The sequence below is a fragment of the Somniosus microcephalus genome, unplaced genomic scaffold, assembly GCF_052327205.1.
Source record: "Somniosus microcephalus isolate GS21.2 unplaced genomic scaffold, FLI_Smic_1.0 scaffold183, whole genome shotgun sequence".
NCBI lineage: Eukaryota > Metazoa > Chordata > Chondrichthyes > Squaliformes > Somniosidae > Somniosus > Somniosus microcephalus.
This window is the reverse complement of record NW_028225370.1, coordinates 264,527-288,252: the sequence shown is the minus strand read 5'-3', so window position 1 is coordinate 288,252 and position 23,726 is coordinate 264,527. Positions and strand designations below refer to the sequence as shown.

The window sequence follows — 23,726 nt, the reverse complement described above, 5'->3', positions numbered from 1 at the left end:
ACCTTCGAAGAGATTGTGGCTGTGCTGAAGGACCACTTGAACCCCACACCGCTGATGCTGGCTGAACGATTCAAATTCTACGCAAGAACGCAGAAGAAAGACGAAAGCAATGCGGAATACTTGGTCGAACTGCGTAGGCTAGCGAAATACTGCCAGTTCGGAGGGAATCTGACAGAAGCGCTGCGGGACAAGTTCGTATGCGGATTGTCCAAAGAAGGGACGCAGAAGCGACTACTGGAAGAGAACGACCTCACACTGGACAGGGCTGTCCTTATAGCTGCATCGCACGAAGCCGCAGCGAAAGGAACGGCGGAAATGCAACTAAAGGCAGCGGCACTCTGGGTGGACCAAATTACTTCAAGCACAACAAAATGCTACCATTGTGGGAAGACAACGCACGACCAGAATCAATGCTGGTTTAAGAACCAAGAGTGTAGGAAATGTGGCAAACTGGGTCACATCGCGAAGGTATGCCGGTCCGGGAAAAAGATCAATAATCAAAGGAAGCCACCACCAGAAAAGTACAAGAAGGTACACAAGGTGGCTGAGAAGAGTTCAGACGAACAGAATTCAGTCTCAGACCCAAACAACCAGGAGCTGGGTAGGCTGAGAATCCACAATGTGGGTAAAGAAACGGATCTACAGGCCATCTGGGTCATACTAAAAATAGCTGGAGTCCAAGTAAGAATGGAGCTGGACACTGGATCAGCTCTATCAGTCATCAACCGAAGGGACTACCACCGGCTATTCTCTCACATACCTTTAAGAAATACCAAGTTCGTATTACAGACATACACGGGGCATAACGTATACCCCGTGGGGAAAATAAGAGTCAAGGTGAGAGATAGGGGGAAAGAACACCCAAGAATGAGCTTGTACGTATTACCTGAGGGAGGACCACCACTTCTAGGACGGGAGTGGATTAAGAAAATAGACATGGAATGGCATTACCTAAAAGCCATAATGAGGGAGGACTCGGTGCAAGCTATTAGCTCAGATTCTGAAATGGATGATGATAAGACCAAGTCGAAAATGGAAGACAAGGCTAAAAGGGACTTGCCGACGATGGGAAAGAAAATGAAGACAGGCAGAAGGACTTATGGTACCAAGAAGAATAAAGCTGCAGAGCAGAACTCCAGGTTGACAGAGAATTCTGAGCCTGTTCAAGCAAAAGATTCATCCATGACGGAAGAACACCGAGCTCGGACGCAAACTTATGTCAAAGTACGACAACAATTAGAACAGTTCAGTGACCGTCTCGTACAGGAGATGAAAAATATGGAAAAGTTCTGGGACACCGAATGGGGGAACCTGGAAAGACTACAGAGACAGCTAGCTCAAGCAGAGAGCGACCATAGAGCCATCGTGGTCAAATACCAATCACATTCCCCTGATGCTGTTCAGGAACTAGAATATTTACAGAATGAACCAAAGGAAGAGGAATCTTCAGGGAGCCAGGATTTTATTCCAGTTCTTCTTTACGACTCCTTACAAGCAGAGTGTGAGAAGTTGAAAGAACAGTATGAACAGGCCCAGGCTACAATTCAGGAGGGGGTTAACTCGGCAGCCTCCGAAAGCTAGTTTCAGTAGAAGCATGTGAACAACTAAAGGTTGAACATGAGCAAGAAGTCCAAAGGCTGCAGGAAATTCTTGATGAGCTCAAGGCCAAGACAGACTCATCGATAGAAGCTCCATCCATAGATGAGCAATTAGAGGTGAAAATCATGGCAGAGCATGAAAGACAGGATGTCCAAGAACTTATAAAAACATTGAAGGACACCCAAGACAAATATGAGGCGGCAATGTCCGAGGTTCAACAACTTGAAGAACAGATTCAACTGGGAATCCTTTCAGTGGAAGAACAGGACACTAAGAATGATCCCTGAACATGAACTAGAGAGCATCAGGGCGCAACTTTTCCGAGCGCTGAAAGCCAAAGTTCAAGAGGAACGTAAGGTGGAAGTATTGGAGAAAGAGGTGGATGAAATGGAGAAGACTCTGATCCACCGTGTTCCCAGGGAAGAGTTAACGGTCGGCCAACTCCTTCATATGCTGAAGGACAAGACTCTGCAAGGGGAACAATCTGAACACGAGCTTCAATCTTCAGGGGGAACGAGTTCGGAGCTCTCAAAAGTCACGGGGATAGCTGAGGTGGCAACACAAATTTTACAAGGATGCCAAAAGTACGTTGAATCACGTCAAGGTGAACAGAAGAAGGTGGAAACCGTTACTTCAGTAGAAGGGTTAAATAGCCTGATAACGCAATTACCGATGGAAAGGAAGGTATTGAACTCACAAATGAGGTCCGTCGTGAAGGAATGGCAGATAACCCAGGAAGAGCGGGATGAATATGAATGCATGAAGAAGGCTTTTCAAGAAAGATGTTTAGGGAAGGAACCACCGTCAGCTAACGTCCAGACGGGTGAGGAGGAAGAAGAAGTCTCTCTCGCTGGCCTAACTCAGGACGAACCTGAATATTACCATGACCTGTTGAGTGACACTGAATATTATGAGGATGTGGTCTGCCCAGCTTGTGATGAAAACTCTCAAAGTGCTGAAATCCGGATGAAGCACTTAAGGTCTAAGGAACATAGAGAGTTGGTGGCGCTACAGCTGGCAGCCGAGAAAGGAGCTCCGAGAGTTTCAAAAAGGCAGAAAAGAAAAAGAAGCAGAAGATAATAACTGTCTAAAATATTAGCACTTCTACCATTCCAGGCGGGACATTACGAAAGGAGCTAAATTAGTTGAAAAACTGGAAAATGTCAAGACAGCCAGTTGGTTGTAAAAGTCCGCACTGCTGGTTCAACAGGACGAAAGTTCAAGCTGTTACGTCAAGAAAAAGGCTATGGAGGAGTCACGCTAGCCAGGTGAACCGGCTACCCCAAAGAAATGTTGTTCGGAACGAGTCAAGATCAGAGACTGAATCTATGAACTGTTTCCGCAGAGATGGAACCTGTGAACTGTTTCCACCGAGATTATATTTGTAAATTGTTTTATATGACATTGACTCCACCGAGATTATAGCTGTAATTTGTTTTATAGGAAGTTGAAGATATGTATGTTTAACGGGGACTCTAAGTAATAAGCTAAAAAGGGAGGATTGTAGTGTATGTACCCGTCTACCTTTAAGGGAACTATTGAATGTAACCGTTCACCTTTAAGGGAACTACTTTAGGTGTGGCACTATTTGTTTGGCTTCTGTATACTGTAATACCGATAGTGACCACACCAGTATATAAGTGTTGTAGCAGGATTTCTGGGGCAGATTCGCCCGGACCTTCGAATAGTAAAGACCTGTTTGTTTGTTACTCCTGAAGTCTGTGTATTTATTAACTGCACAACCCACAGACTTTACAAAAGTAAGCATGTATTGCCCATCCCTAATTGCCCCTCGAGAAGGTGGTGGTGAGCCGCCTTCTTGAACCACTGCAGTCCGTGGGGTGAAGGTACTCCCACAGTGCTATCAGGGAGGGAGTTCCAGGATTTTGACCCAGCGACGATGAAGGATCGGCGATATATTTCCAAGTCAGGATGGTTTGTGTGACTTGGAAGGGAACTTGGAGATGGTGGTGTTCCCATGTGCCTGCTGCCCTTGTCCTTCGAGGTTGTGGGTTTGGGAGGTGCTGCCGAAGAAGCCTTGGCGACTTGCTGCAATGCATCTTGTAGATGGTACATACTGCAGCCACGGTACACCATGTGTTTGAGGGGATTTGATAATCTGGGCTCATGCCACTATGAGAAGATTAAGTGAGGAGTTGAGGGAAGTCTTCAAGATTCTGAACGCACATGATGAAATAAATAGCCCTGAAATTACTGTCTCTGTAATCCGTTTGAAAGTCCTTGCAACTTTTGGAGCCGGAACTTGCGATCCATCAATTTACGCCTTGACAGATCATCCGAACCGCCTGTAAAATGAGCATCGCTGGAGCAGAGTTGGGCTATTTGCCCAACAACTGCCCAGCAATTGCCCACGCATCTCTTATGGCTGCTAAAGGCAGGCACAGCGCCTGCCTGCCTGCATCAGCATAATTGTTTATATAAGGCTTAAATAAAATATTTAAAAATCCAAAATTATGCGCACACACGTCAAATGAGTTTATGCGAATATTGACCCGGGTTAAGATGTTTAAAATTATTTATCAAAAAATTAAATTTTTATTGAGGTTGGTGCAACTAAGTATCTTTTGCATAAAATTGCAGTTCAGTACATTTATTATTCTGTACATTTATAATTATTTGGGGATTCCATTGCTCATCAGGGGATTCCGTTCATAAATGATTGAAACGGAATCCTCCTTTGTCATTGGAGAACCGGGTGTACGAGATCCCAGGGATGGTTCTGAACCACCTGTGTCACTGGGATCTGTGGGCCCTGACACTGCCACCACCTGGAGGGCCAAGACCGGAACTGTTCACAGCCTGGACCCCAGCGGGTACTTCCGGAATTATTTCACTGGTCGGAATGTATTCCTGAGGTAGGCCTCCGACCGCAGATGGTTTCCACTGTTTGTACATAGGGGATAAAATTTACTCCCGAGGTAGGCCTCCGCCCGCAGAGTGTTTCCATTGTTTGTTCAGAGGGACAAATTTACTCCCGAGGTAGGCCTCCGCCCGCAGAGTGTTTCCATTGTTTGTTCAGAGGGACAAATTTACTCCCGAGGTAGGCCTCCGCCCGCAGAGTGTTCCCATTGTTTGTTCAGAGGGACAAATTTACTCCCGAGATAGGCCTCCGCCCGCAGAGTGTTCCCACTGTTTGTTCAGAGGGACAAATTTACTCCCGAGGTAGGCCTCCGCCCGCAGAGTGTTCCCATTGTTTGTTCAGAGGGACAAATTTACTCCCGAGGTAGGCCTCCGCCCGCAGATTGTTTCCATTGTTTGTTCAGAGGGACAAATTTACTCCCGAGGTAGGCCTCCGCCCGCAGAGTGTTTCCATTGTTTGTTCAGAGGGACAAATTTACTCCCGAGGTAGGCCTCCGCCCGCAGAGTGTTTCCATTGTTTGTTCAGAGGGACAAATTTACTCCCGAGGTAGGCCTCCGCCCACAGAGTGTTTCCATTGTTTGTTCAGAGGGACAAATTTACTCCCGAGGTAGGCCTCCGCCCGCAGAGTGTTCCCATTGTTTGTTCAGAGGGACAAATTTACTCCCGAGGTAGGCCTCCGCCCGCAGATTGTTCCCACTGTTTGTTCAGAGGGACAAATTTACTCCCGAGGTAGGCCTCCGCCCGCAGAGTGTTCCCATTGTTTGTTCAGAGGGACAAATTTACTCCCGAGGTAGGCCTCCGCCCGCAGAGTGTTTCCACTGTTTGTTCAGAGGGACAAATTTACTCCCGAGGTAGGCCTCCGCCCGCAGAGTGTTTCCATTGTTTGTTCAGAGGGACAAATTTACTCCCGAGGTAGGCCTCCGCCCGCAGAGTGTTTCCATTGTTTGTTCAGAGGGACAAATTTACTCCCGAGGTAGGCCTCCGCCCGCAGAGTGTTTCCATTGTTTGTTCAGAGGGACAAATTTACTCCCGAGGTAGGCCTCCGCCCACAGAGTGTTTCCATTGTTTGTTCAGAGGGACAAATTTACTCCCGAGGTAGGCCTCCGCCCGCAGAGTGTTTCCATTGTTTGTTCAGAGGGACAAATTTACTCCCGAGGTAGGCCTCCGCCCACAGAGTGTTCCCATTGTTTGTTCAGAGGGACAAATTTACTCCCGAGGTAGGCCTCCGCCCGCAGAGTGTTTCCATTGTTTGTTCAGAGGGACAAATTTACTCCCGAGGTAGGCCTCCGCCCGCAGAGTGTTTCCATTGTTTGTTCAGAGGGACAAATTTACTCCCGAGGTAGGCCTCCGCCCGCAGAGTGTTCCCATTGTTTGTTCAGAGGGACAAATTTACTCCCGAGGTAGGCCTCCGCCCGCAGAGTGTTTCCATTGTTTGTTCAGAGGGACAAATTTACTCCCGAGGTAGGCCTCCACCCGCAGAGTGTTTCCATTGTTTGTTCAGAGGGACAAATTTACTCCCGAGGTAGGCCTCCGCCCGCAGAGTGTTCCCATTGTTTGTTCAGAGGGACAAATTTACTCCCGAGGTAGGCCTCCGCCCGCAGAGTGTTTCCATTGTTTGTTCAGAGGGACAAATTTACTCCCGAGGTAGGCCTCCACCCGCAGAGTGTTTCCATTGTTTGTTCAGAGGGACAAATTTACTCCCGAGGTAGGCCTCCGCCCGCAGAGTGTTTCCATTGTTTGTTCAGAGGGACAAATTTACTCCCGAGGTAGGCCTCCGCCCGCAGAGTGTTTCCATTGTTTGTTCAGAGGGACAAATTTACTCCCGAGGTAGGCCTCCGCCCGCAGAGTGTTCCCATTGTTTGTTCAGAGGGACAAATTTACTCCCGAGGTAGGCCTCCACCCGCAGAGTGTTCCCATTGTTTGTTCAGAGGGACAAATTTACTCCCGAGGTAGGCCTCCGCCCGCAGAGTGTTTCCATTGTCTGTTCAGAGGGACAAATTTACTCCCGAGGTAGGCCTCCGCCCGCAGAGTGTTTCCACTGTTTGTTCAGAGGGACAAATTTACTCCCGAGGTAGGCCTCCGCCCGCAGAGTGTTTCCACTGTTTGTTCAGAGGGACAAATTTACTCCCGAGGTAGGCCTCCGCCCGCAGATTGTTCCCACTGTTTGTTCAGAGGGACAAATTTACTCCCGAGGTAGGCCTCCGCCCGCAGAGTGTTTCCATTGTTTGTTCAGAGGGACAAATTTACTCCCGAGGTAGGCCTCCGCCCGCAGAGTGTTTCCATTGTTTGTTCAGAGGGACAAATTTACTCCCGAGGTAGGCCTCCGCCCGCAGAGTGTTTCCATTGTTTGTTCAGAGGGACAAATTTACTCCCGAGGTAGGCCTCCGCCCGCAGAGTGTTTCCATTGTCTGTTCAGAGGGACAAATTTACTCCCGAGGTAGGCCTCCGCCCGCAGAGTGTTCCCATTGTTTGTTCAGAGGGACAAATTTACTCCCGAGGTAGGCCTCCGCCCGCAGAGTGTTTCCACTGTTTGTTCAGAGGGACAAATTTACTCCCGAGGTAGGCCTCCACCCGCAGAGTGTTTCCATTGTTTGTTCAGAGGGACAAATTTACTCCCGAGGTAGGCCTCCGCCCGCAGAGTGTTTCCATTGTTTGTTCAGAGGGACAAATTTACTCCCGAGGTAGGCCTCCGCCCGCAGAGTGTTTCCACTGTTTGTTCAGAGGGACAAATTTACTCCCGAGGTAGGCCTCCACCCGCAGAGTGTTTCCATTGTTTGTTCAGAGGGACAAATTTACTCCCGAGGTAGGCCTCCGCCCGCAGAGTGTTCCCATTGTTTGTTCAGAGGGACAAATTTACTCCCGAGGTAGGCCTCCACCCGCAGAGTGTTCCCATTGTTTGTTCAGAGGGACAAATTTACTCCCGAGGTAGGCCTCCGCCCGCAGAGTGTTCCCACTGTTTGTTCAGAGGGACAAATTTACTCCCGAGGTAGGCCTCCGCCCGCAGAGTGTTTCCATTGTCTGTTCAGAGGGACAAATTTACTCCCGAGGTAGGCCTCCGCCCGCAGAGTGTTTCCACTGTTTGTTCAGAGGGACAAATTTACTCCCGAGGTAGGCCTCCGCCCGCAGAGTGTTTCCACTGTTTGTTCAGAGGGACAAATTTACTCCCGAGGTAGGCCTCCGCCCGCAGATTGTTCCCACTGTTTGTTCAGAGGGACAAATTTACTCCCGAGGTAGGCCTCCGCCCGCAGAGTGTTCCCATTGTTTGTTCAGAGGGACAAATTTACTCCCGAGGTAGGCCTCCGCCCGCAGAGTGTTTCCATTGTTTGTTCAGAGGGACAAATTTACTCCCGAGGTAGGCCTCCGCCCGCAGATTGTTCCCATTGTTTGTTCAGAGGGACAAATTTACTCCCGAGGTAGGCCTCCGCCCGCAGAGTGTTCCCATTGTTTGTTCAGAGGGACAAATTTACTCCCGAGGTAGGCCTCCGCCCGCAGATTGTTCCCATTGTTTGTTCAGAGGGACAAATTTACTCCCGAGGTAGGCCTCCACCCGCAGAGTGTTCCCATTGTTTGTTCAGAGGGACAAATTTACTCCCGAGGTAGGCCTCCGCCCGCAGAGTGTTTCCACTGTTTGTTCAGAGGGACAAATTTACTCCCGAGGTAGGCCTCCGCCCGCAGAGTGTTTCCACTGTTTGTTCAGAGGGACAAATTTACTCCCGAGGTAGGCCTCCGCCCGCAGATTGTTCCCACTGTTTGTTCAGAGGGACAAATTTACTCCCGAGGTAGGCCTCCGCCCGCAGAGTGTTCCCATTGTTTGTTCAGAGGGACAAATTTACTCCCGAGGTAGGCCTCCGCCCGCAGAGTGTTTCCATTGTTTGTTCAGAGGGACAAATTTACTCCCGAGGTAGGCCTCCGCCCGCAGATTGTTCCCATTGTTTGTTCAGAGGGACAAATTTACTCCCGAGGTAGGCCTCCGCCCGCAGATTGTTCCCATTGTTTGTTCAGAGGGACAAATTTACTCCCGAGGTAGGCCTCCACCCGCAGAGTGTTCCCATTGTTTGTTCAGAGGGACAAATTTACTCCCGAGGTAGGCCTCCGCCCGCAGAGTGTTCCCACTGTTTGTTCAGAGGGACAAATTTACTCCCGAGGTAGGCCTCCGCCCGCAGATTGTTCCCATTGTTTGTTCAGAGGGACAAATTTACTCCCGAGGTAGGCCTCCGCCCGCAGAGTGTTTCCATTGTTTGTACATAGGGGACAAATTTACTCCCGCGGTAGGCCTCCGCCCGCAGAGTGTTTCCACTGTTTGTTCAGAGGGACAAATTTACTCCCGAGGTAGGCCTCCGCCCGCAGAGTGTTCCCATTGTTTGTTCAGAGGGACAAATTTACTCCCGAGGTAGGCCTCCGCCCGCAGAGTGTTCCCATTGTTTGTTCAGAGGGACAAATTTACTCCCGAGGTAGGCCTCCGCCCACAGATTGTTCCCATTGTTTGTTCAGAGGGACAAATTTACTCCCGAGGTAGGCCTCCGCCCGCAGAGTGTTCCCATTGTTTGTTCAGAGGGGACAAATTTACTCCCGAGGTAGGCCTCCGCCCGCAGAGTGTTTCCACTGTTTGTTCAGAGGGACAAATTTACTCCCGAGGTAGGCCTCCGCCCGCAGAGTGTTTCCATTGTTTGTTCAGAGGGACAAATTTACTCCCGAGGTAGGCCTCCGACCGCAGATGGTTTCCACTGTTTGTTCAGAGGGGACAAATTTACTCCCGAGGTAGGCCTCCGCCCGCAGAGTGTTCCCATTGTTTGTTCAGAGGGACAAATTTACTCCCGAGGTAGGCCTCCGCCCGCAGAGTGTTCCCATTGTTTGTTCAGAGGGACAAATTTACTCCCGAGGTAGGCCTCCGCCCACAGAGTGTTCCCATTGTTTGTTCAGAGGGACAAATTTACTCCCGAGGTAGGCCTCCGCCCGCAGAGTGTTCCCACTGTTTGTTCAGAGGGACAAATTTACTCCCGAGGTAGGCCTCCGCCCGCAGAGTGTTTCCATTGTTTGTTCAGAGGGACAAATTTACTCCCGAGGTAGGCCTCCGCCCGCAGAGTGTTCCCATTGTTTGTTCAGAGGGACAAATTTACTCCCGAGGTAGGCCTCCGCCCGCAGAGTGTTCCCATTGTTTGTTCAGAGGGACAAATTTACTCCCGAGGTAGGCCTCCGCCCGCAGAGTGTTTCCATTGTTTGTTCAGAGGGACAAATTTACTCCCGAGGTAGGCCTCCGCCCGCAGAGTGTTCCCATTGTTTGTTCAGAGGGACAAATTTACTCCCGAGGTAGGCCTCCGCCCGCAGAGTGTTCCCATTGTTTGTTCAGAGAGACAAATTTACTCCCGAGGTAGGCCTCCGCCCGCAGAGTGTTTCCACTGTTTGTTCAGAGGGACAAATTTACTCCCGAGGTAGGCCTCCGCCCGCAGAGTGTTTCCATTGTTTGTTCAGAGGGACAAATTTACTCCCGAGGTAGGCCTCCGCCCGCAGAGTGTTTCCATTGTTTGTTCAGAGGGACAAATTTACTCCCGAGGTAGGCCTCCGCCCGCAGAGTGTTTCCATTGTTTGTTCAGAGGGACAAATTTACTCCCGAGGTAGGCCTCCGCCCGCAGAGTGTTTCCACTGTTTGTTCAGAGGGACAAATTTACTCCCGAGGTAGGCCTCCGCCCGCAGAGTGTTCCCATTGTTTGTTCAGAGGGACAAATTTACTCCCGAGGTAGGCCTCCGCCCGCAGAGTGTTTCCATTGTTTGTTCAGAGGGACAAATTTACTCCCGAGGTAGGCCTCCGCCCGCAGAGTGTTTCCACTGTTTGTTCAGAGGGACAAATTTACTCCCGAGGTAGGCCTCCGCCCGCAGAGTGTTTCCACTGTTTGTTCAGAGGGACAAATTTACTCCCGAGGTAGGCCTCCGCCCGCAGAGTGTTCCCACTGTTTGTTCAGAGGGACAAATTTACTCCCGAGGTAGGCCTCCGCCCGCAGAGTGTTCCCATTGTTTGTTCAGAGGGACAAATTTACTCCCGAGGTAGGCCTCCGCCCGCAGATTGTTTCCATTGTTTGTTCAGAGGGGACAAATTTACTCCCGAGGTAGGCCTCCGCCCGCAGATTGTTCCCATTGTTTGTTCAGAGGGACAAATTTACTCCCGAGGTAGGCCTCCGCCCGCAGAGTGTTCCCATTGTTTGTTCAGAGGGACAAATTTACTCCCGAGGTAGGCCTCCGCCCGCAGATTGTTCCCATTGTTTGTTCAGAGGGACAAATTTACTCCCGAGGTAGGCCTCCGCCCGCAGATTGTTCCCATTGTTTGTTCAGAGGGACAAATTTACTCCCGAGGTAGGCCTCCGCCCGCAGAGTGTTCCCATTGTTTGTTCAGAGGGACAAATTTACTCCCGAGGTAGGCCTCCGCCCGCAGAGTGTTTCCATTGTTTGTTCAGAGGGACAAATTTACTCCCGAGGTAGGCCTCCACCCGCAGAGTGTTTCCATTGTTTGTTCAGAGGGACAAATTTACTCCCGAGGTAGGCCTCCGCCCGCAGAGTGTTTCCATTGTTTGTTCAGAGGGACAAATTTACTCCCGAGGTAGGCCTCCGCCCGCAGATTGTTCCCACTGTTTGTTCAGAGGGACACATTTACTCCCGAGGTAGGCCTCCGCCCGCAGAGTGTTCCCATTGTTTGTTCAGAGGGACAAATTTACTCCCGAGGTAGGCCTCCGCCCGCAGAGTGTTCCCACTGTTTGTTCAGAGGGACAAATTTACTCCCGAGGTAGGCCTCCGCCCGCAGAGTGTTCCCATTGTTTGTTCAGAGGGACAAATTTACTCCCGAGGTAGGCCTCCGCCCGCAGAGTGTTTCCACTGTTTGTTCAGAGGGGACAAATTTACTCCCGAGGTAGGCCTCCGCCCGCAGAGTGTTTCCATTGTTTGTTCAGAGAGACAAATTTACTCCCGAGGTAGGCCTCCGCCCGCAGAGTGTTTCCATTGTTTGTTCAGAGAGACAAATTTACTCCCGAGGTAGGCCTCCGCCCGCAGAGTGTTCCCATTGTTTGTACAGAGGGACAAATTTACTCCCGAGGTAGGCCTCCGCCCGCAGAGTGTTCCCAATGTTTGTACAGAGGGACAAATTTACTCCCGAGGTAGGCCTCCGCCCGCAGAGTGTTTCCACTGTTTGTTCAGAGGGACAAATTTACTCCCGAGGTAGGCCTCCGCCCGCAGAGTGTTTCCATTGTTTGTTCAGAGGGACAAATTTACTCCCGAGGTAGGCCTCCGCCCGCAGAGTGTTCCCATTGTTTGTTCAGAGGGACAAATTTACTCCCGAGGTAGGCCTCCGCCCGCAGATTGTTTCCATTGTTTGTTCAGAGGGACAAATTTACTCCCGAGGTAGGCCTCCGCCCGCAGAGTGTTCCCACTGTTTGTTCAGAGGGACAAATTTACTCCCGAGGTAGGCCTCCGCCCGCAGAGTGTTCCCATTGTTTGTTCAGAGGGACAAATTTACTTCCGAGGTAGGCCTCCGCCCGCAGAGTGTTTCCACTGTTTGTTCAGAGGGACAAATTTACTCCCGAGGTAGGCCTCCGCCCGCAGAGTGTTTCCACTGTTTGTTCAGAGGGACAAATTTACTCCCGAGGTAGGCCTCCGCCCGCAGATTGTTTCCACTGTTTGTTCAGAGGGACAAATTTACTCCCGAGGTAGGCCTCCGCCCGCAGATTGTTTCCACTGTTTGTTCAGAGGGACAAATTTACTCCCGAGGTAGGCCTCCGCCCGCAGAGTGTTTCCATTGTTTGTTCAGAGGGGACAAATTTACTCCCGAGGTAGGCCTCCGCCCGCAGAGTGTTTCCACTGTTTGTTCAGAGGGACAAATTTACTCCCGAGGTAGGCCTCCGCCCGCAGAGTGTTCCCATTGTTTGTTCAGAGGGGACAAATTTACTCCCGAGGTAGGCCTCCGCCCGCAGAGTGTTCCCATTGTTTGTTCAGAGGGACAAATTTACTCCCGAGGTAGGCCTCCGCCCGCAGAGTGTTCCCATTGTTTGTTCAGAGGGACAAATTTACTCCCGAGGTAGGCCTCCGCCCGCAGAGTGTTTCCATTGTTTGTTCAGAGGGACAAATTTACTCCCGAGGTAGGCCTCCGCCCGCAGAGTGTTTCCATTGTTTGTTCAGAGGGGACAAATTTACTCCCGAGGTAGGCCTCCGCCCGCAGAGTGTTCCCATTGTTTGTTCAGAGGGACAAATTTACTCCCGAGGTAGGCCTCCGCCCGCAGAGTGTTCCCATTGTTTGTTCAGAGGGGACAAATTTACTCCCGAGGTAGGCCTCCGCCCGCAGAGTGTTCCCATTGTTTGTTCAGAGGGACAAATTTACTCCCGAGGTAGGCCTCCGCCCGCAGAGTGTTCCCATTGTTTGTTCAGAGGGACAAATTTACTCCCGAGGTAGGCCTCCGCCCGCAGAGTGTTTCCATTGTTTGTTCAGAGGGACAAATTTACTCCCGAGGTAGGCCTCCGCCCGCAGAGTGTTTCCATTGTTTGTTCAGAGGGGACAAATTTACTCCCGAGGTAGGCCTCCGCCCGCAGATTGTTTCCACTGTTTGTTCAGAGGGACAAATTTACTCCCGAGGTAGGCCTCCGCCCGCAGAGTGTTCCCATTGTTTGTTCAGAGGGACAAATTTACTCCCGAGGTAGGCCTCCGCCCGCAGAGTGTTCCCATTGTTTGTTCAGAGGGACAAATTTACTCCCGAGGTAGGCCTCCGCCCGCAGAGTGTTCCCATTGTTTGTTCAGAGGGACAAATTTACTCCCGAGGTAGGCCTCCGCCCGCAGAGTGTTCCCATTGTTTGTTCAGAGGGACAAATTTACTCCCGAGGTAGGCCTCCGCCCGCAGAGTGTTTCCATTGTTTGTTCAGAGGGACAAATTTACTCCCGAGGTAGGCCTCCGCCCGCAGAGTGTTTCCATTGTTTGTTCAGAGGGGACAAATTTACTCCCGAGGTAGGCCTCCGCCCGCAGAGTGTTTCCACTGTTTGTTCAGAGGGACAAATTTACTCCCGAGGTAGGCCTCCGCCCGCAGAGTGTTTCCACTGTTTGTTCAGAGGGACAAATTTACTCCCGAGGTAGGCCTCCGCCCGCAGAGTGTTTCCACTGTTTGTTCAGAGGGACAAATTTACTCCCGAGGTAGGCCTCCGCCCGCAGAGTGTTTCCATTGTTTGTTCAGAGGGACAAATTTACTCCCGAGGTAGGCCTCCGCCCGCAGAGTGTTTCCACTGTTTGTTCAGAGGGACAAATTTACTCCCGAGGTAGGCCTCCGCCCGCAGAGTGTTCCCATTGTTTGTTCAGAGGGACAAATTTACTCCCGAGGTAGGCCTCCGCCCGCAGAGTGTTCCCATTGTTTGTTCAGAGGGACAAATTTACTCCCGAGGTAGGCCTCCGCCCACAGAGTGTTCCCATTGTTTGTTCAGAGGGACAAATTTACTCCCGAGGTAGGCCTCCGCCCGCAGAGTGTTCCCATTGTTTGTTCAGAGGGACAAATTTACTCCCGAGGTAGGCCTCCGCCCGCAGAGTGTTTCCATTGTTTGTTCAGAGGGACAAATTTACTCCCGAGGTAGGCCTCCGCCCGCAGAGTGTTCCCATTGTTTGTTCAGAGGGACAAATTTACTCCCGAGGTAGGCCTCCGCCCGCAGAGTGTTTCCATTGTTTGTTCAGAGGGACAAATTTACTCCCGAGGTAGGCCTCCGCCCGCAGAGTGTTCCCATTGTTTGTTCAGAGGGACAAATTTACTCCCGAGGTAGGCCTCCGCCCGCAGAGTGTTCCCAATGTTTGTACATAGGGGACAAATGTCGGCCAATTCGAAGTATTACGGGTAAGGTTAGATCCATTTATTTAACTACAATTTGGTTAGATTGCATAATTTACTCCCACAAACTGTTGCAGAAGCACTCGATAAATTAATACAATAGATATTATTTTTGACAAATTGAGTTTAGTGTTTGTGGAGTGAACAGGAAACTGGGAAGTTGGGAAGAGCTAAGGCTGGATGTTAACAGTACATAGATACATAGATACATAGAAGATAGGAGCAGGAGTAGGCCATTCGGCCCTTCGTGCCTGCTCCGCCATTCGATGAGATCATGGCTGATCCTTTAATTCAGTATCCCGTCCCCGCCTTCTCTCCGTAACCCTTAACCCCTTTTGCCCGTAGAAATATATCTAATTCCCTCTTAAATATATTTAATGAGCTGGCGTACACTGCCCTCTGTGGCAATGAGTTCCACAGGTTCACCACTCTCTGAGTGAAGAAATTCCCCCTCATCTCTGTCCTAAATGGTTTAGCCCTTATCCTTAAATTATGTCCTCTAGTTCTGTTCTCACCCGCCAAGGGAAACATTCCTTCTGCATCCAGTCTGTCTAGACCTGTCAGAATTTTATACACTTCTATGAGGTCCCCTCTCAATCTTCTAAACTCCAGTGTGTACATCCCTAAACTACATAGTCTCTCCTCATAGGTCATTCCCGCCATTCCTGGTATCAGCCTGGTGAATCGCCGCTGCACCCCCTCCATGGCAAGAACATCCTTCCTCAGATGAGGCGACCAAAACTGTACACAGTACTCGAGGTGTGGTCTCACCAGTGCCCTGTACAGCTGCAGCAAGGTATCCCTGTTCCTGTATTCTAACCCTTTTGCTATGAAGGCCAGCATACCGTTTGCCTTCTTGACCGCCTGTTGCACCTGCATGCTCGCCTTCAGTGACTGGTGTACAAGAACACCCAGGTCTCTCTGTACTTCCCCCTCTCCCAATCTATTGCCATTTAAATAATAATTTGCCCTCTCGTTCCTGCACCCAAGGTGGATAACTTCGCACTTGTCCACATTATAGTGCATCTGCCATTTATCCGCCCAATCGCCCAGTCTGTCCAAATCGCTCTGGAGCTTCCTGGTCTCTTCCTCTGAGCCCACCCCCCCTCCTAGTTTAGTGTCGTCTGCAAATTTGGAAATGCTGCATCCGACTCCCTGATCCAGGTCATTAATGTAAATTGTGAACAGCTGGGGGCCCAGGACAGATCCCTGTGGTACCCCACTTGTTACTGCCTGCCATTCAGAAAATGAGCCGTTTATTCCAACTCTCTGTTTTCTATCTGACAGCCAGTTCCCTATCCACGCCAAAACTTTCCCCTTTATCCCATGAGCCTCAATTTTCCATGCTAATCTTTTATGTGGGACCTTATCGAAGGCCTTTTGGAAGTCCAGGTACACCACATCTACTGGCTCTCCCCCATCTATTCTACCAGTTACTCCCTCAAAAAATTCCAATAGATTAGTCAAGCACGATTTACCCTTTGTAAATCCATGTTGACTCTGTCCTATCCTGTCCCCATTTGCTAAGTGCTCCGCTATTTCATCCTTAATGATGGACTCCAGCATTTTGCCCACAACTGATGTAAGGCTTACAGGTCTGTAATTATCTGCTTTTTCCCTACCCCCCTTTTTGAATAGTAATGGGCAGTGAGCAGGAGGTTGGGATTAGACTAGGTAGGATATTAACAGTAATGGGCAGTAAGATTGGGATTAGACTAGATGGGATATTAACAGTAATGGGCAGTGAGCAGGAGGTTGGGATTAGACTAGGTGGGATATTAACAGTAATGGGCAGTGAGCAGGAGGTTGGGATTAGACTAGGTGGGATATTAACAGTAATGGGCAGTGAGCAGGAGGTTGGGATTAGACTAGGTGGGATATTAACAGTAATGGGCAGTGAGCAGGAGGTTGGGATTAGACTAGGTGGGATATTAACTGTAATGGGCAGTGAGCAGGAGGTGGGATTAGACTAGGTGGGATATTAACAGTAATGGGCAGTGAGCAGGAGGTTGGGATTAGACTAGGTGGGATATTAACAGTAATGGGCAGTGAGCAGGAGGTTGGGATTAGACTAGGTGGGATATTAACAGTAATGGGCAGTGAGCAGGAGGTTGGGATTAGACTAGGTGGGGTATTAACAGTAATGGGCAGTGAGCAGGAGGTTGGGATTAGACTAGGTGGGATATTAACGGTAATGGGCAGTGAGCAGGAGGTTGGGATTAGACTAGGTGGGATATTAACAGTAATGGGCAGTGAGCAGGAGGTTGGGATTAGACTAGGTGGGATAGTAACAGTAATGGGCAGTGAGCAGGATGTTGGGATTAGACTAGGTGGGGTATTAACAGTAATGGGTAGTGAGCAGGAGGTTGGGATTAGACTAGGTGGGATATTAACTGTAATGGGCAGTGAGCAGGAGGTTGGGATTAGACTAGGTGGGATATTAACAGTAATGGGCAGTGAGCAGGAGGTTGGGATTAGATTAGGTAGGATATTAACAGTAATGGGCAGTGAGCAGGAGGTTGGGATTAGACTAGGTGGGATATTAACAGTAATGGGCAGTGAGCAGGAGGTTGGGATTAGACTAGGTGGGATATTAACAGTAATGGGCAGTGAGCAGGAGGTTGGGATTAGACTAGGTGGGATATTAACAGTAATGGGCAGTGAGCAGGAGGTTGGGATTAGACTAGGGTGGATATTAACAGTAATGGGCAGTGAGCAGGAGGTTGGTATTAGACTAGATGGGATATTAACAGTAATGGGCAGTAAGATTGGGATTAGACTAGATGGGATATTAACAGTAATGGGCAGTGAGCAGGAGGTTGGGATTAGACTAGGTGGGATATTAACGGTAATGGGCAGTGAGCAGGAGGTTGGGATTAGACTAGGTGGGATATTAACAGTAATGGGCAGTGAGCAGGAGGTTGGGATTAGTCTAGGTAGGATATTAACAGTAATGGGCAGTGAGCAGGAGGTTGGGATTAGACTAGGTGGGATATTAACAGTAATGGGCAGTGAGCAGGAGGTTGGGATTAGACTAGGTGGGATATTAACAGTAATGGGCAGTGAGCAGGAGGTTGGGATTAGACTAGGTGGAGTATTAACAGTAATGGGCAGTGAGCAGGAGGTTGGGATTAGACTAGGTGGGATATTAACAGTAATGGGCAGTGAGCAGGAGGTTGGGATTAGACTACGTGGGATATTAACAGTAATGGGCAGTGAGCAGGAGGTTGGGATTAGACTAGGTGGGATATTAACAGTAATGGGCAGTGAGCAGGAGGTTGGGATTAGACTAGGTGGGATATTAACAGTAATGGGCAGTGAGCAGGAGGTTGGGATTAGACTAGGTAGGATATTAACAGTAATGGGCAGTGAGCAGGAGGCTGGGATTAGACTAGGTGGATATTAACAGTAATGGGCAGTGAGCAGGAGGTTGGGATTAGACTAGGTGGGATATTAACAGTAATGGGTAGTGAGCAGGAGGTTGGGATTAGACTAGGTGGGATATTAACAGTAATGGGCAGTGAGCAGGAGGTTGGGATTAGACCAGGTGGGATATTAACAGTAATGGGCAGTGAGCAGGAGGTTGGGATTAGACTAGGTGGGATATTAACAGTAATGGGCAGTGAGCAGGAGGCTGGGATTAGACTAGGTGGGATATTAACAGTAATGGGCAGTGAGCAGGAGGTTGGGATTAGACTAGGTGGGATATTAACAGTAATGGGCAGTGAGCAGGAGGCTGGGATTAGACTAGGTGGGATATTAACAGTAATGGGCAGTGAGCAGGAGGTTGGGATTAGACCAGGTGGGATATTAACAGTAATGGGCAGTGAGCAGGAGGTTGGGATTAGACTAGGTGGGATATTAACAGTAATGGGCAGTGAGCAGGAGGTTGGGATTAGACCAGGTGGGATATTAACGGTAATGGGTAGTGAGCAGGAGGTTGGGATTAGACTAGGTGGGATATTAACAGTAATGGGTAGTGAGCAGGAGGTTGGGATTAGACTAGGTGGGATATTAACAGTAATGGGCAGTGAGCAGGAGGTTGGGATTAGACTAGGTGGGATATTAACAGTAATGGGCAGTGAGCAGGAGGTTGGGATTAGACTAGGTGGGATATTAACAGTAATGGGCAGTGAGCAGGAGGTTGGGATTAGACTAGGTGGGATATTAACAGTAATGGGCAGTGAGCAGGAGGTTGGGATTAGACTAGGTGGGATATTAACGGTAATGGGCAGTGAGCAGGAGGTTGGGATTAGACTAGGTGGGATATTAACAGTAATGGGTAATGAGCAGGAGGTTGGGATTAGACTAGCTGGGATATTAACAGTAATGGGTAATGAGCAGGAGGTTGGGATTAGACTAGGTGGGATATTATCGGTAATGGGCAGTGAGCAGGAGGTTGGGAATTAGATTCCGTGACTGAGGGAGGAGAAAGCACTATCTAAGGAGGGAGCGCTCTGACTTTTCCATCCACATAGTTGTTTCTGGTTATAAACATTTGTTGTCCTGTTTGAGTTTTATGCATTTTCATCATTTGAGCTCCGGTGTTTTTTAAATACCATTTGTTTAGCCCACAAGGGATTTTTTTTTTTGTGTCATCGAACCTTTCCCCAATTTACTATGAAGTAGTTTCCTGGTCACTCAGCTTATTGCCTTCCCTCTAACTCCTGTCTATTGTCTCCGGTCTCTCCTTTTCCCAGTCCCAATAAAACAGTTTCCCTTTTGCTTTCCATCCACTCAGGAGTTATACCGAACCATGCCCTTGTCCTTTGTGCAGGTACTGACAGATCCACTGGGTATTTTCACCTCTTCGGATCATTGTTTCAGATTCACAATATTTACAGTTTTATTAATTCCTTCCCTATTTTTCAGGTTCATGTTCTGTAACATTATATGATTCTAAGATGTGTTGTTTCAACTATTCTCGGTGGCAGTGAATAAAGTAAATGCGATGTTGGCATTTATTAACATTTGAGCCAAAATAGTCAGATAATCCTGCTACTTTATCAATCATTGGTGTGACCGCACTGAGAATACTGTGTACAGTTCTGATTGCCTCTGTACAATGGTTATCACAGCTAATGAAGACAGCAACTGGAGTGATTGAGAGGGTGGAAGGGTTGGATTAGGAGGAGCTAGTGTGCAAATTGGGCCTGTTCTCACTGGATTAGAGAAGTTTGAGAGGCGGTATGTTCGCTGTTTGACTTTGTCCAGTAAACTACAGAGGACACGGCCTGTTCTCACTGGATTAGAGAAGTTTGAGAGGTGATATAATCAGTTTCACTTTGTCCGGTGTAGTATAAACAGAGGACACGGCCTGTTCTCACTGGATTAGAGAAGTTTGAGAGGTGATATAATCACTGTTTCACTTTGTCCAGTGTAGTATAAACAGAGGACACGGCCTGTTCTCACTGGATTAGAGAAGTTTGAGAGGTGATATAATCACTGTTTCACTTTGTCCAGTGTAGTATAAACAGAGGACACGGCCTGTTCTCACTGGATTAGAGAAGTTTGAGAGGTGATATAATCGCTGTTTCACTTTGTCCGGTGTAATATAAACAGAGGACACGGCCTGTTCTCACTGGATTAGAGAAGTTTGAGAGGCAGTATGTTCGCTGTTTCACTTTGTCCGGTGTAGTATAAACAGAGGACACGGCCTGTTCTCACTGGATTAGAGAAGTTTGAGAGGTGATATAATCACTGTTTCACTTTGTCCAGTGTAGTATAAACAGAGGACACGGCCTGTGCTTGGAGGGTAAATTGAAAACTAGTCTGTGGAAACAATATTTCAATGAGCGACTGGTCAATCTGGGGGGGGACAGGCTCCCTAGGGAGATGGTGGAAGCTGTTAATATTGATTCATTAAACAGCAAATTAGATAGATTTGTTTCAGAAAATCTCATTTTGGGGTGAAGTATGAGTAATTTGAAATATGAGATGTGGTAAGTGTAACATGCTTGAGGGGAACAGGTGACCTTTGACCTCTGGTTCCCAAAGCTCTCCACCACTGGGGTTTTCCTCACCTCATGTCTGGGTCTGTTGTAGACCAATCGATAGAGATCGATTAGTCAACAACTCCATTATCATTGTAGCATTCGATTATCAGGGTATCAGGAGGGGAATTACATAGGCCGTGATCTTTTTTCAATCGAGTAATTCTCGTTCCTATGACAGCGCTGAACAGAATATCCTGTGACGTAGAATAATCTAAACTCATTCTGTGTCCCTCCCACTTACATGATACTCTTGTCCACTGAAATGGTCCCCGCCTGTTAACCAGAGATCAAGTCCCTCCACACCCTCTTCAACTGCCTGTTCCAGTCTGTCCCGGTAGAATTTCGTCAACTGGAACAGCTGGTAATCGTCGCACTTTGTCAAGAACTTATTGATTGTTGAGTTCAGATCTGTGAACACAAAGAACCACATTAACAAACACCTCCTGAAAACCCACCTACATCGCATGTGTTTCATTCCTCAATCTACAGTCAATTCTGTGTGCAAATTTCTCAAACACGACTTATCGACAGCTTATCGGATCCAGCCACCCCGATCATCCCGTATCAGGAAATGTTCACTAAGGATACGTTCATAGAAACATAGAAGATAGGAGCAGGAGTAGGCCATTCGGCCCCTCGAGCCAGCTCCGCCATTTAATGAGATCATGGCTGATCATCCAAATTGAGTACCCTGCCCCTGCTTTCGCCCCATAATAATCTGCCGCCTTGTTTTTGCCACCAAAGTGGATAACCTCACATTTATCCACATTATACTGCACCTGCCATGCTTCTGCCCAATCACCCAACCTGTCCAAATCAAACTAGAGTTTCTCGGCATCCTCCTCACAGCACACACGCCCACCCAGCTTTGTGTCGTCTGCAAACTTGGAGATATTACATCTAGTTCCCTCACCTAGATCATTAATATATATTGTGAATAGCTGGGGTCCGAGGACCGATCCCTGGGGTACCCCACTAGTCACTGCCTGCCACTCAGAAAAAGACCTGTTTATTCCAACTCTTTGCTTCCTGTCTGCCAACCAGTTCTCTATCCAAGACAGTACCTTACCCCCAATCCCATGTGCTTTAACTTTACACACTAATCTCTTATACGGGACCTTATCGAAAGCCTTCTGAAAGTCCAAATACATCACATCCACTGGTTCTCCCTTATCTATTCTACCAGTTACATCCTCAGAAAATTCCAGTATATGTCAAGCATGATGTACCTTTTGTAAATCCATGTTGACTTTGTCCGATCCTGTCACTGCTTTCCAAGTGCTCTGCTATTACATCTTTTATAATGGACTCTAGCATATTCCCCACTACCGATGTCAGGCTTACCGGTCTATAATTCCCCGTTTTCTCTCTGCCACCTTTTTTGAATAGTGGGGTTATATTAGCTACCCTCTAATCCATGGGAACTGTTCCTGAGTCTATAGAATTTTGGAAGATGACCAGCAATGCATTTACTATTTCTAGGGCCATTTCCTTAAGGACCCTAGGATGTAGATTATCAGGCCCTGGGGTTTTATCGGCCTTCAATCCCATCAATTTCCCGAACACCATTTCCCTACAAATACTGGTACGATAGCAAAATACTGCGGATGTTGGAAATCCGAAATAACAACAGAAAATGCTGGAAAAACTCAGGTCAGGCAACATCCGTGGACAGAAATTTAAGTTGACGTTTCGGGTCGAACCCTTCTTCAAAACTGGAAAGAAAAGATAGATCGGAGGCAGGGCTGCGATTGGACAAATGAATAAAAGAAACAAAAGAAGTAAAAAAGAGACAATAAAAGGTATTAGAAGCTAGACGAGATGGTAATAGGCTGAGATTGGGTGTAAAGTGTACTGGCAGGGCAAGAGATAGCTGCCAGGTGTGAGAGAGAAACAAAAAGGGGGAGGGGGGAAAAGGAGTGGAAAAATTACAAGAAAAAATGAAATAGGGGCCGAGGTTATGATCTGAAATTGTTGAACTCGATATTGAGTCCGGAAGGCTGCAGAGTGCCTAATCGGAAGATGAGGTGCTGTTCCTCGAGTTTACGTTGAGCTTCCGTGGAACAATACAAGAGGCCAAGGACGGTGAGGTCCGAGTGGGAATGGAGTGGTGAATTAAAATGACAGGCGACCGGAAGCTCGGGGTCACCCTTACGGACTGAATGGAGGTGTTCCGCAAAGCGGTCACCCAATCTGCGTTTGGTCTCCAGTGCAGAGGAGACCGCATCGTGAGCAGCGAATAAAGTATACTAGATTGCAAGAAGTACAAGTAAATCGCTGTTTCACCTGGAAGGGGTGTTTGGGGCCCTGGACAGTGGGAAGGGGGGAGGTATAGGGGCAGGTGTTACATCTCCTCCGCTTGCACGGGAAGATGCCAGGCAAAGGGGAAGGGCTGTTTGGGGTGATAGAGGAGTGGACTGGGGTGTTTGACACTACCGTGATTGACACTGCCCTCGACCGTGTCAGTTCTATCTCCCACACTTCTGCCCTCACCCCTGCCCCTCCCTCCCGGAACCACGATAGGGTTCCCCTTGTCCTCACCAGCCTCCACATTCAACGGATCATCCTCCAGCATTTCCGCTACCTCCAAAGTGATCCCACCACCAAATGTATCTTCCTCTCCCCTCCCCTTTCAGCATTCCGCAGGGACCGCTCCCTCCGAGACACCCTAGTCCACTCCTCTATCACCCCAAACAGCCCTTTCCCTTCGCCTGGCACCTTCCCGTGCAAGCGCAGATGTAACACCTGCCCCTATACCTCCCCCCTTCCCACTGTCCAGGGCCCCAAACACCCCTTCCAGGTGAAACAGCGATTTACTTGTACTTCTCGCAATCTAGTATACTGTATTCGCTGCTCACGATGCGGTCTCCTCTACACTGGGGAGACCAAACGCAGATTGGGTGACCGCTTTGCGGAACACCTCCGTTCAGTCCGTAAGGGTGACCCCGAGCTTCCGGTCGCCTGTCATTTTAATTCACCGCTCCATTCCCACTCGGACCTCACCGTCCTTGGCCTCTTGTATTGTTCAACGTAAACTCGAGGAACAGCGCCGCATCTTCCGATTAGGCACTCTGCAGCCTTCCGGACTCAATATCGAGTTCAACAATTTCAGATCATAACCTCGGCCCCTATTTCATTTTTTCTTGTAATTTTTCCACTCCTTCCCCTCCCCCCCTTTCGATTTGTTTCTCTCTCACACCTGGCAGCTATCTCTTGCCCTGCCAGTACACTTTACACCCAATCTCAGCCTATTACCATCTCGTCTAGCTTCTAATACCTTTTATTGTCTCTTTTTTACTTCTTTTGTTTCTTTTATTCTTTTGTCTGATCGCAGCCCTGCCTCCGATCTATCTTTTCTTTCCAGTTTTGAAGGGTTCGATCGAAACGTCAACTCAAATTTCTGTCCATGGATG

General features: G+C 48.9%; 1 protein-coding gene across 5 annotated transcripts in view; it reads right to left on the bottom strand.

Annotated features, from left to right (window-relative positions):
- Window positions 1-23,726, bottom strand: part of LOC147082087 (NACHT, LRR and PYD domains-containing protein 3-like) — a 113,120-nt gene that overhangs the window by 40,276 nt on the left and 49,118 nt on the right. For all 5 annotated transcript variants that reach the window (XM_085980459.1, XM_085980458.1, XM_085980456.1 and 2 more), the window contains exon 4: window positions 20,555-20,721. In XM_085980459.1, coding sequence (XP_085836585.1) covers window positions 20,555-20,721 — 167 coding nt within the window. The remainder of the gene's footprint in view (window positions 1-20,554; window positions 20,722-23,726) is intronic.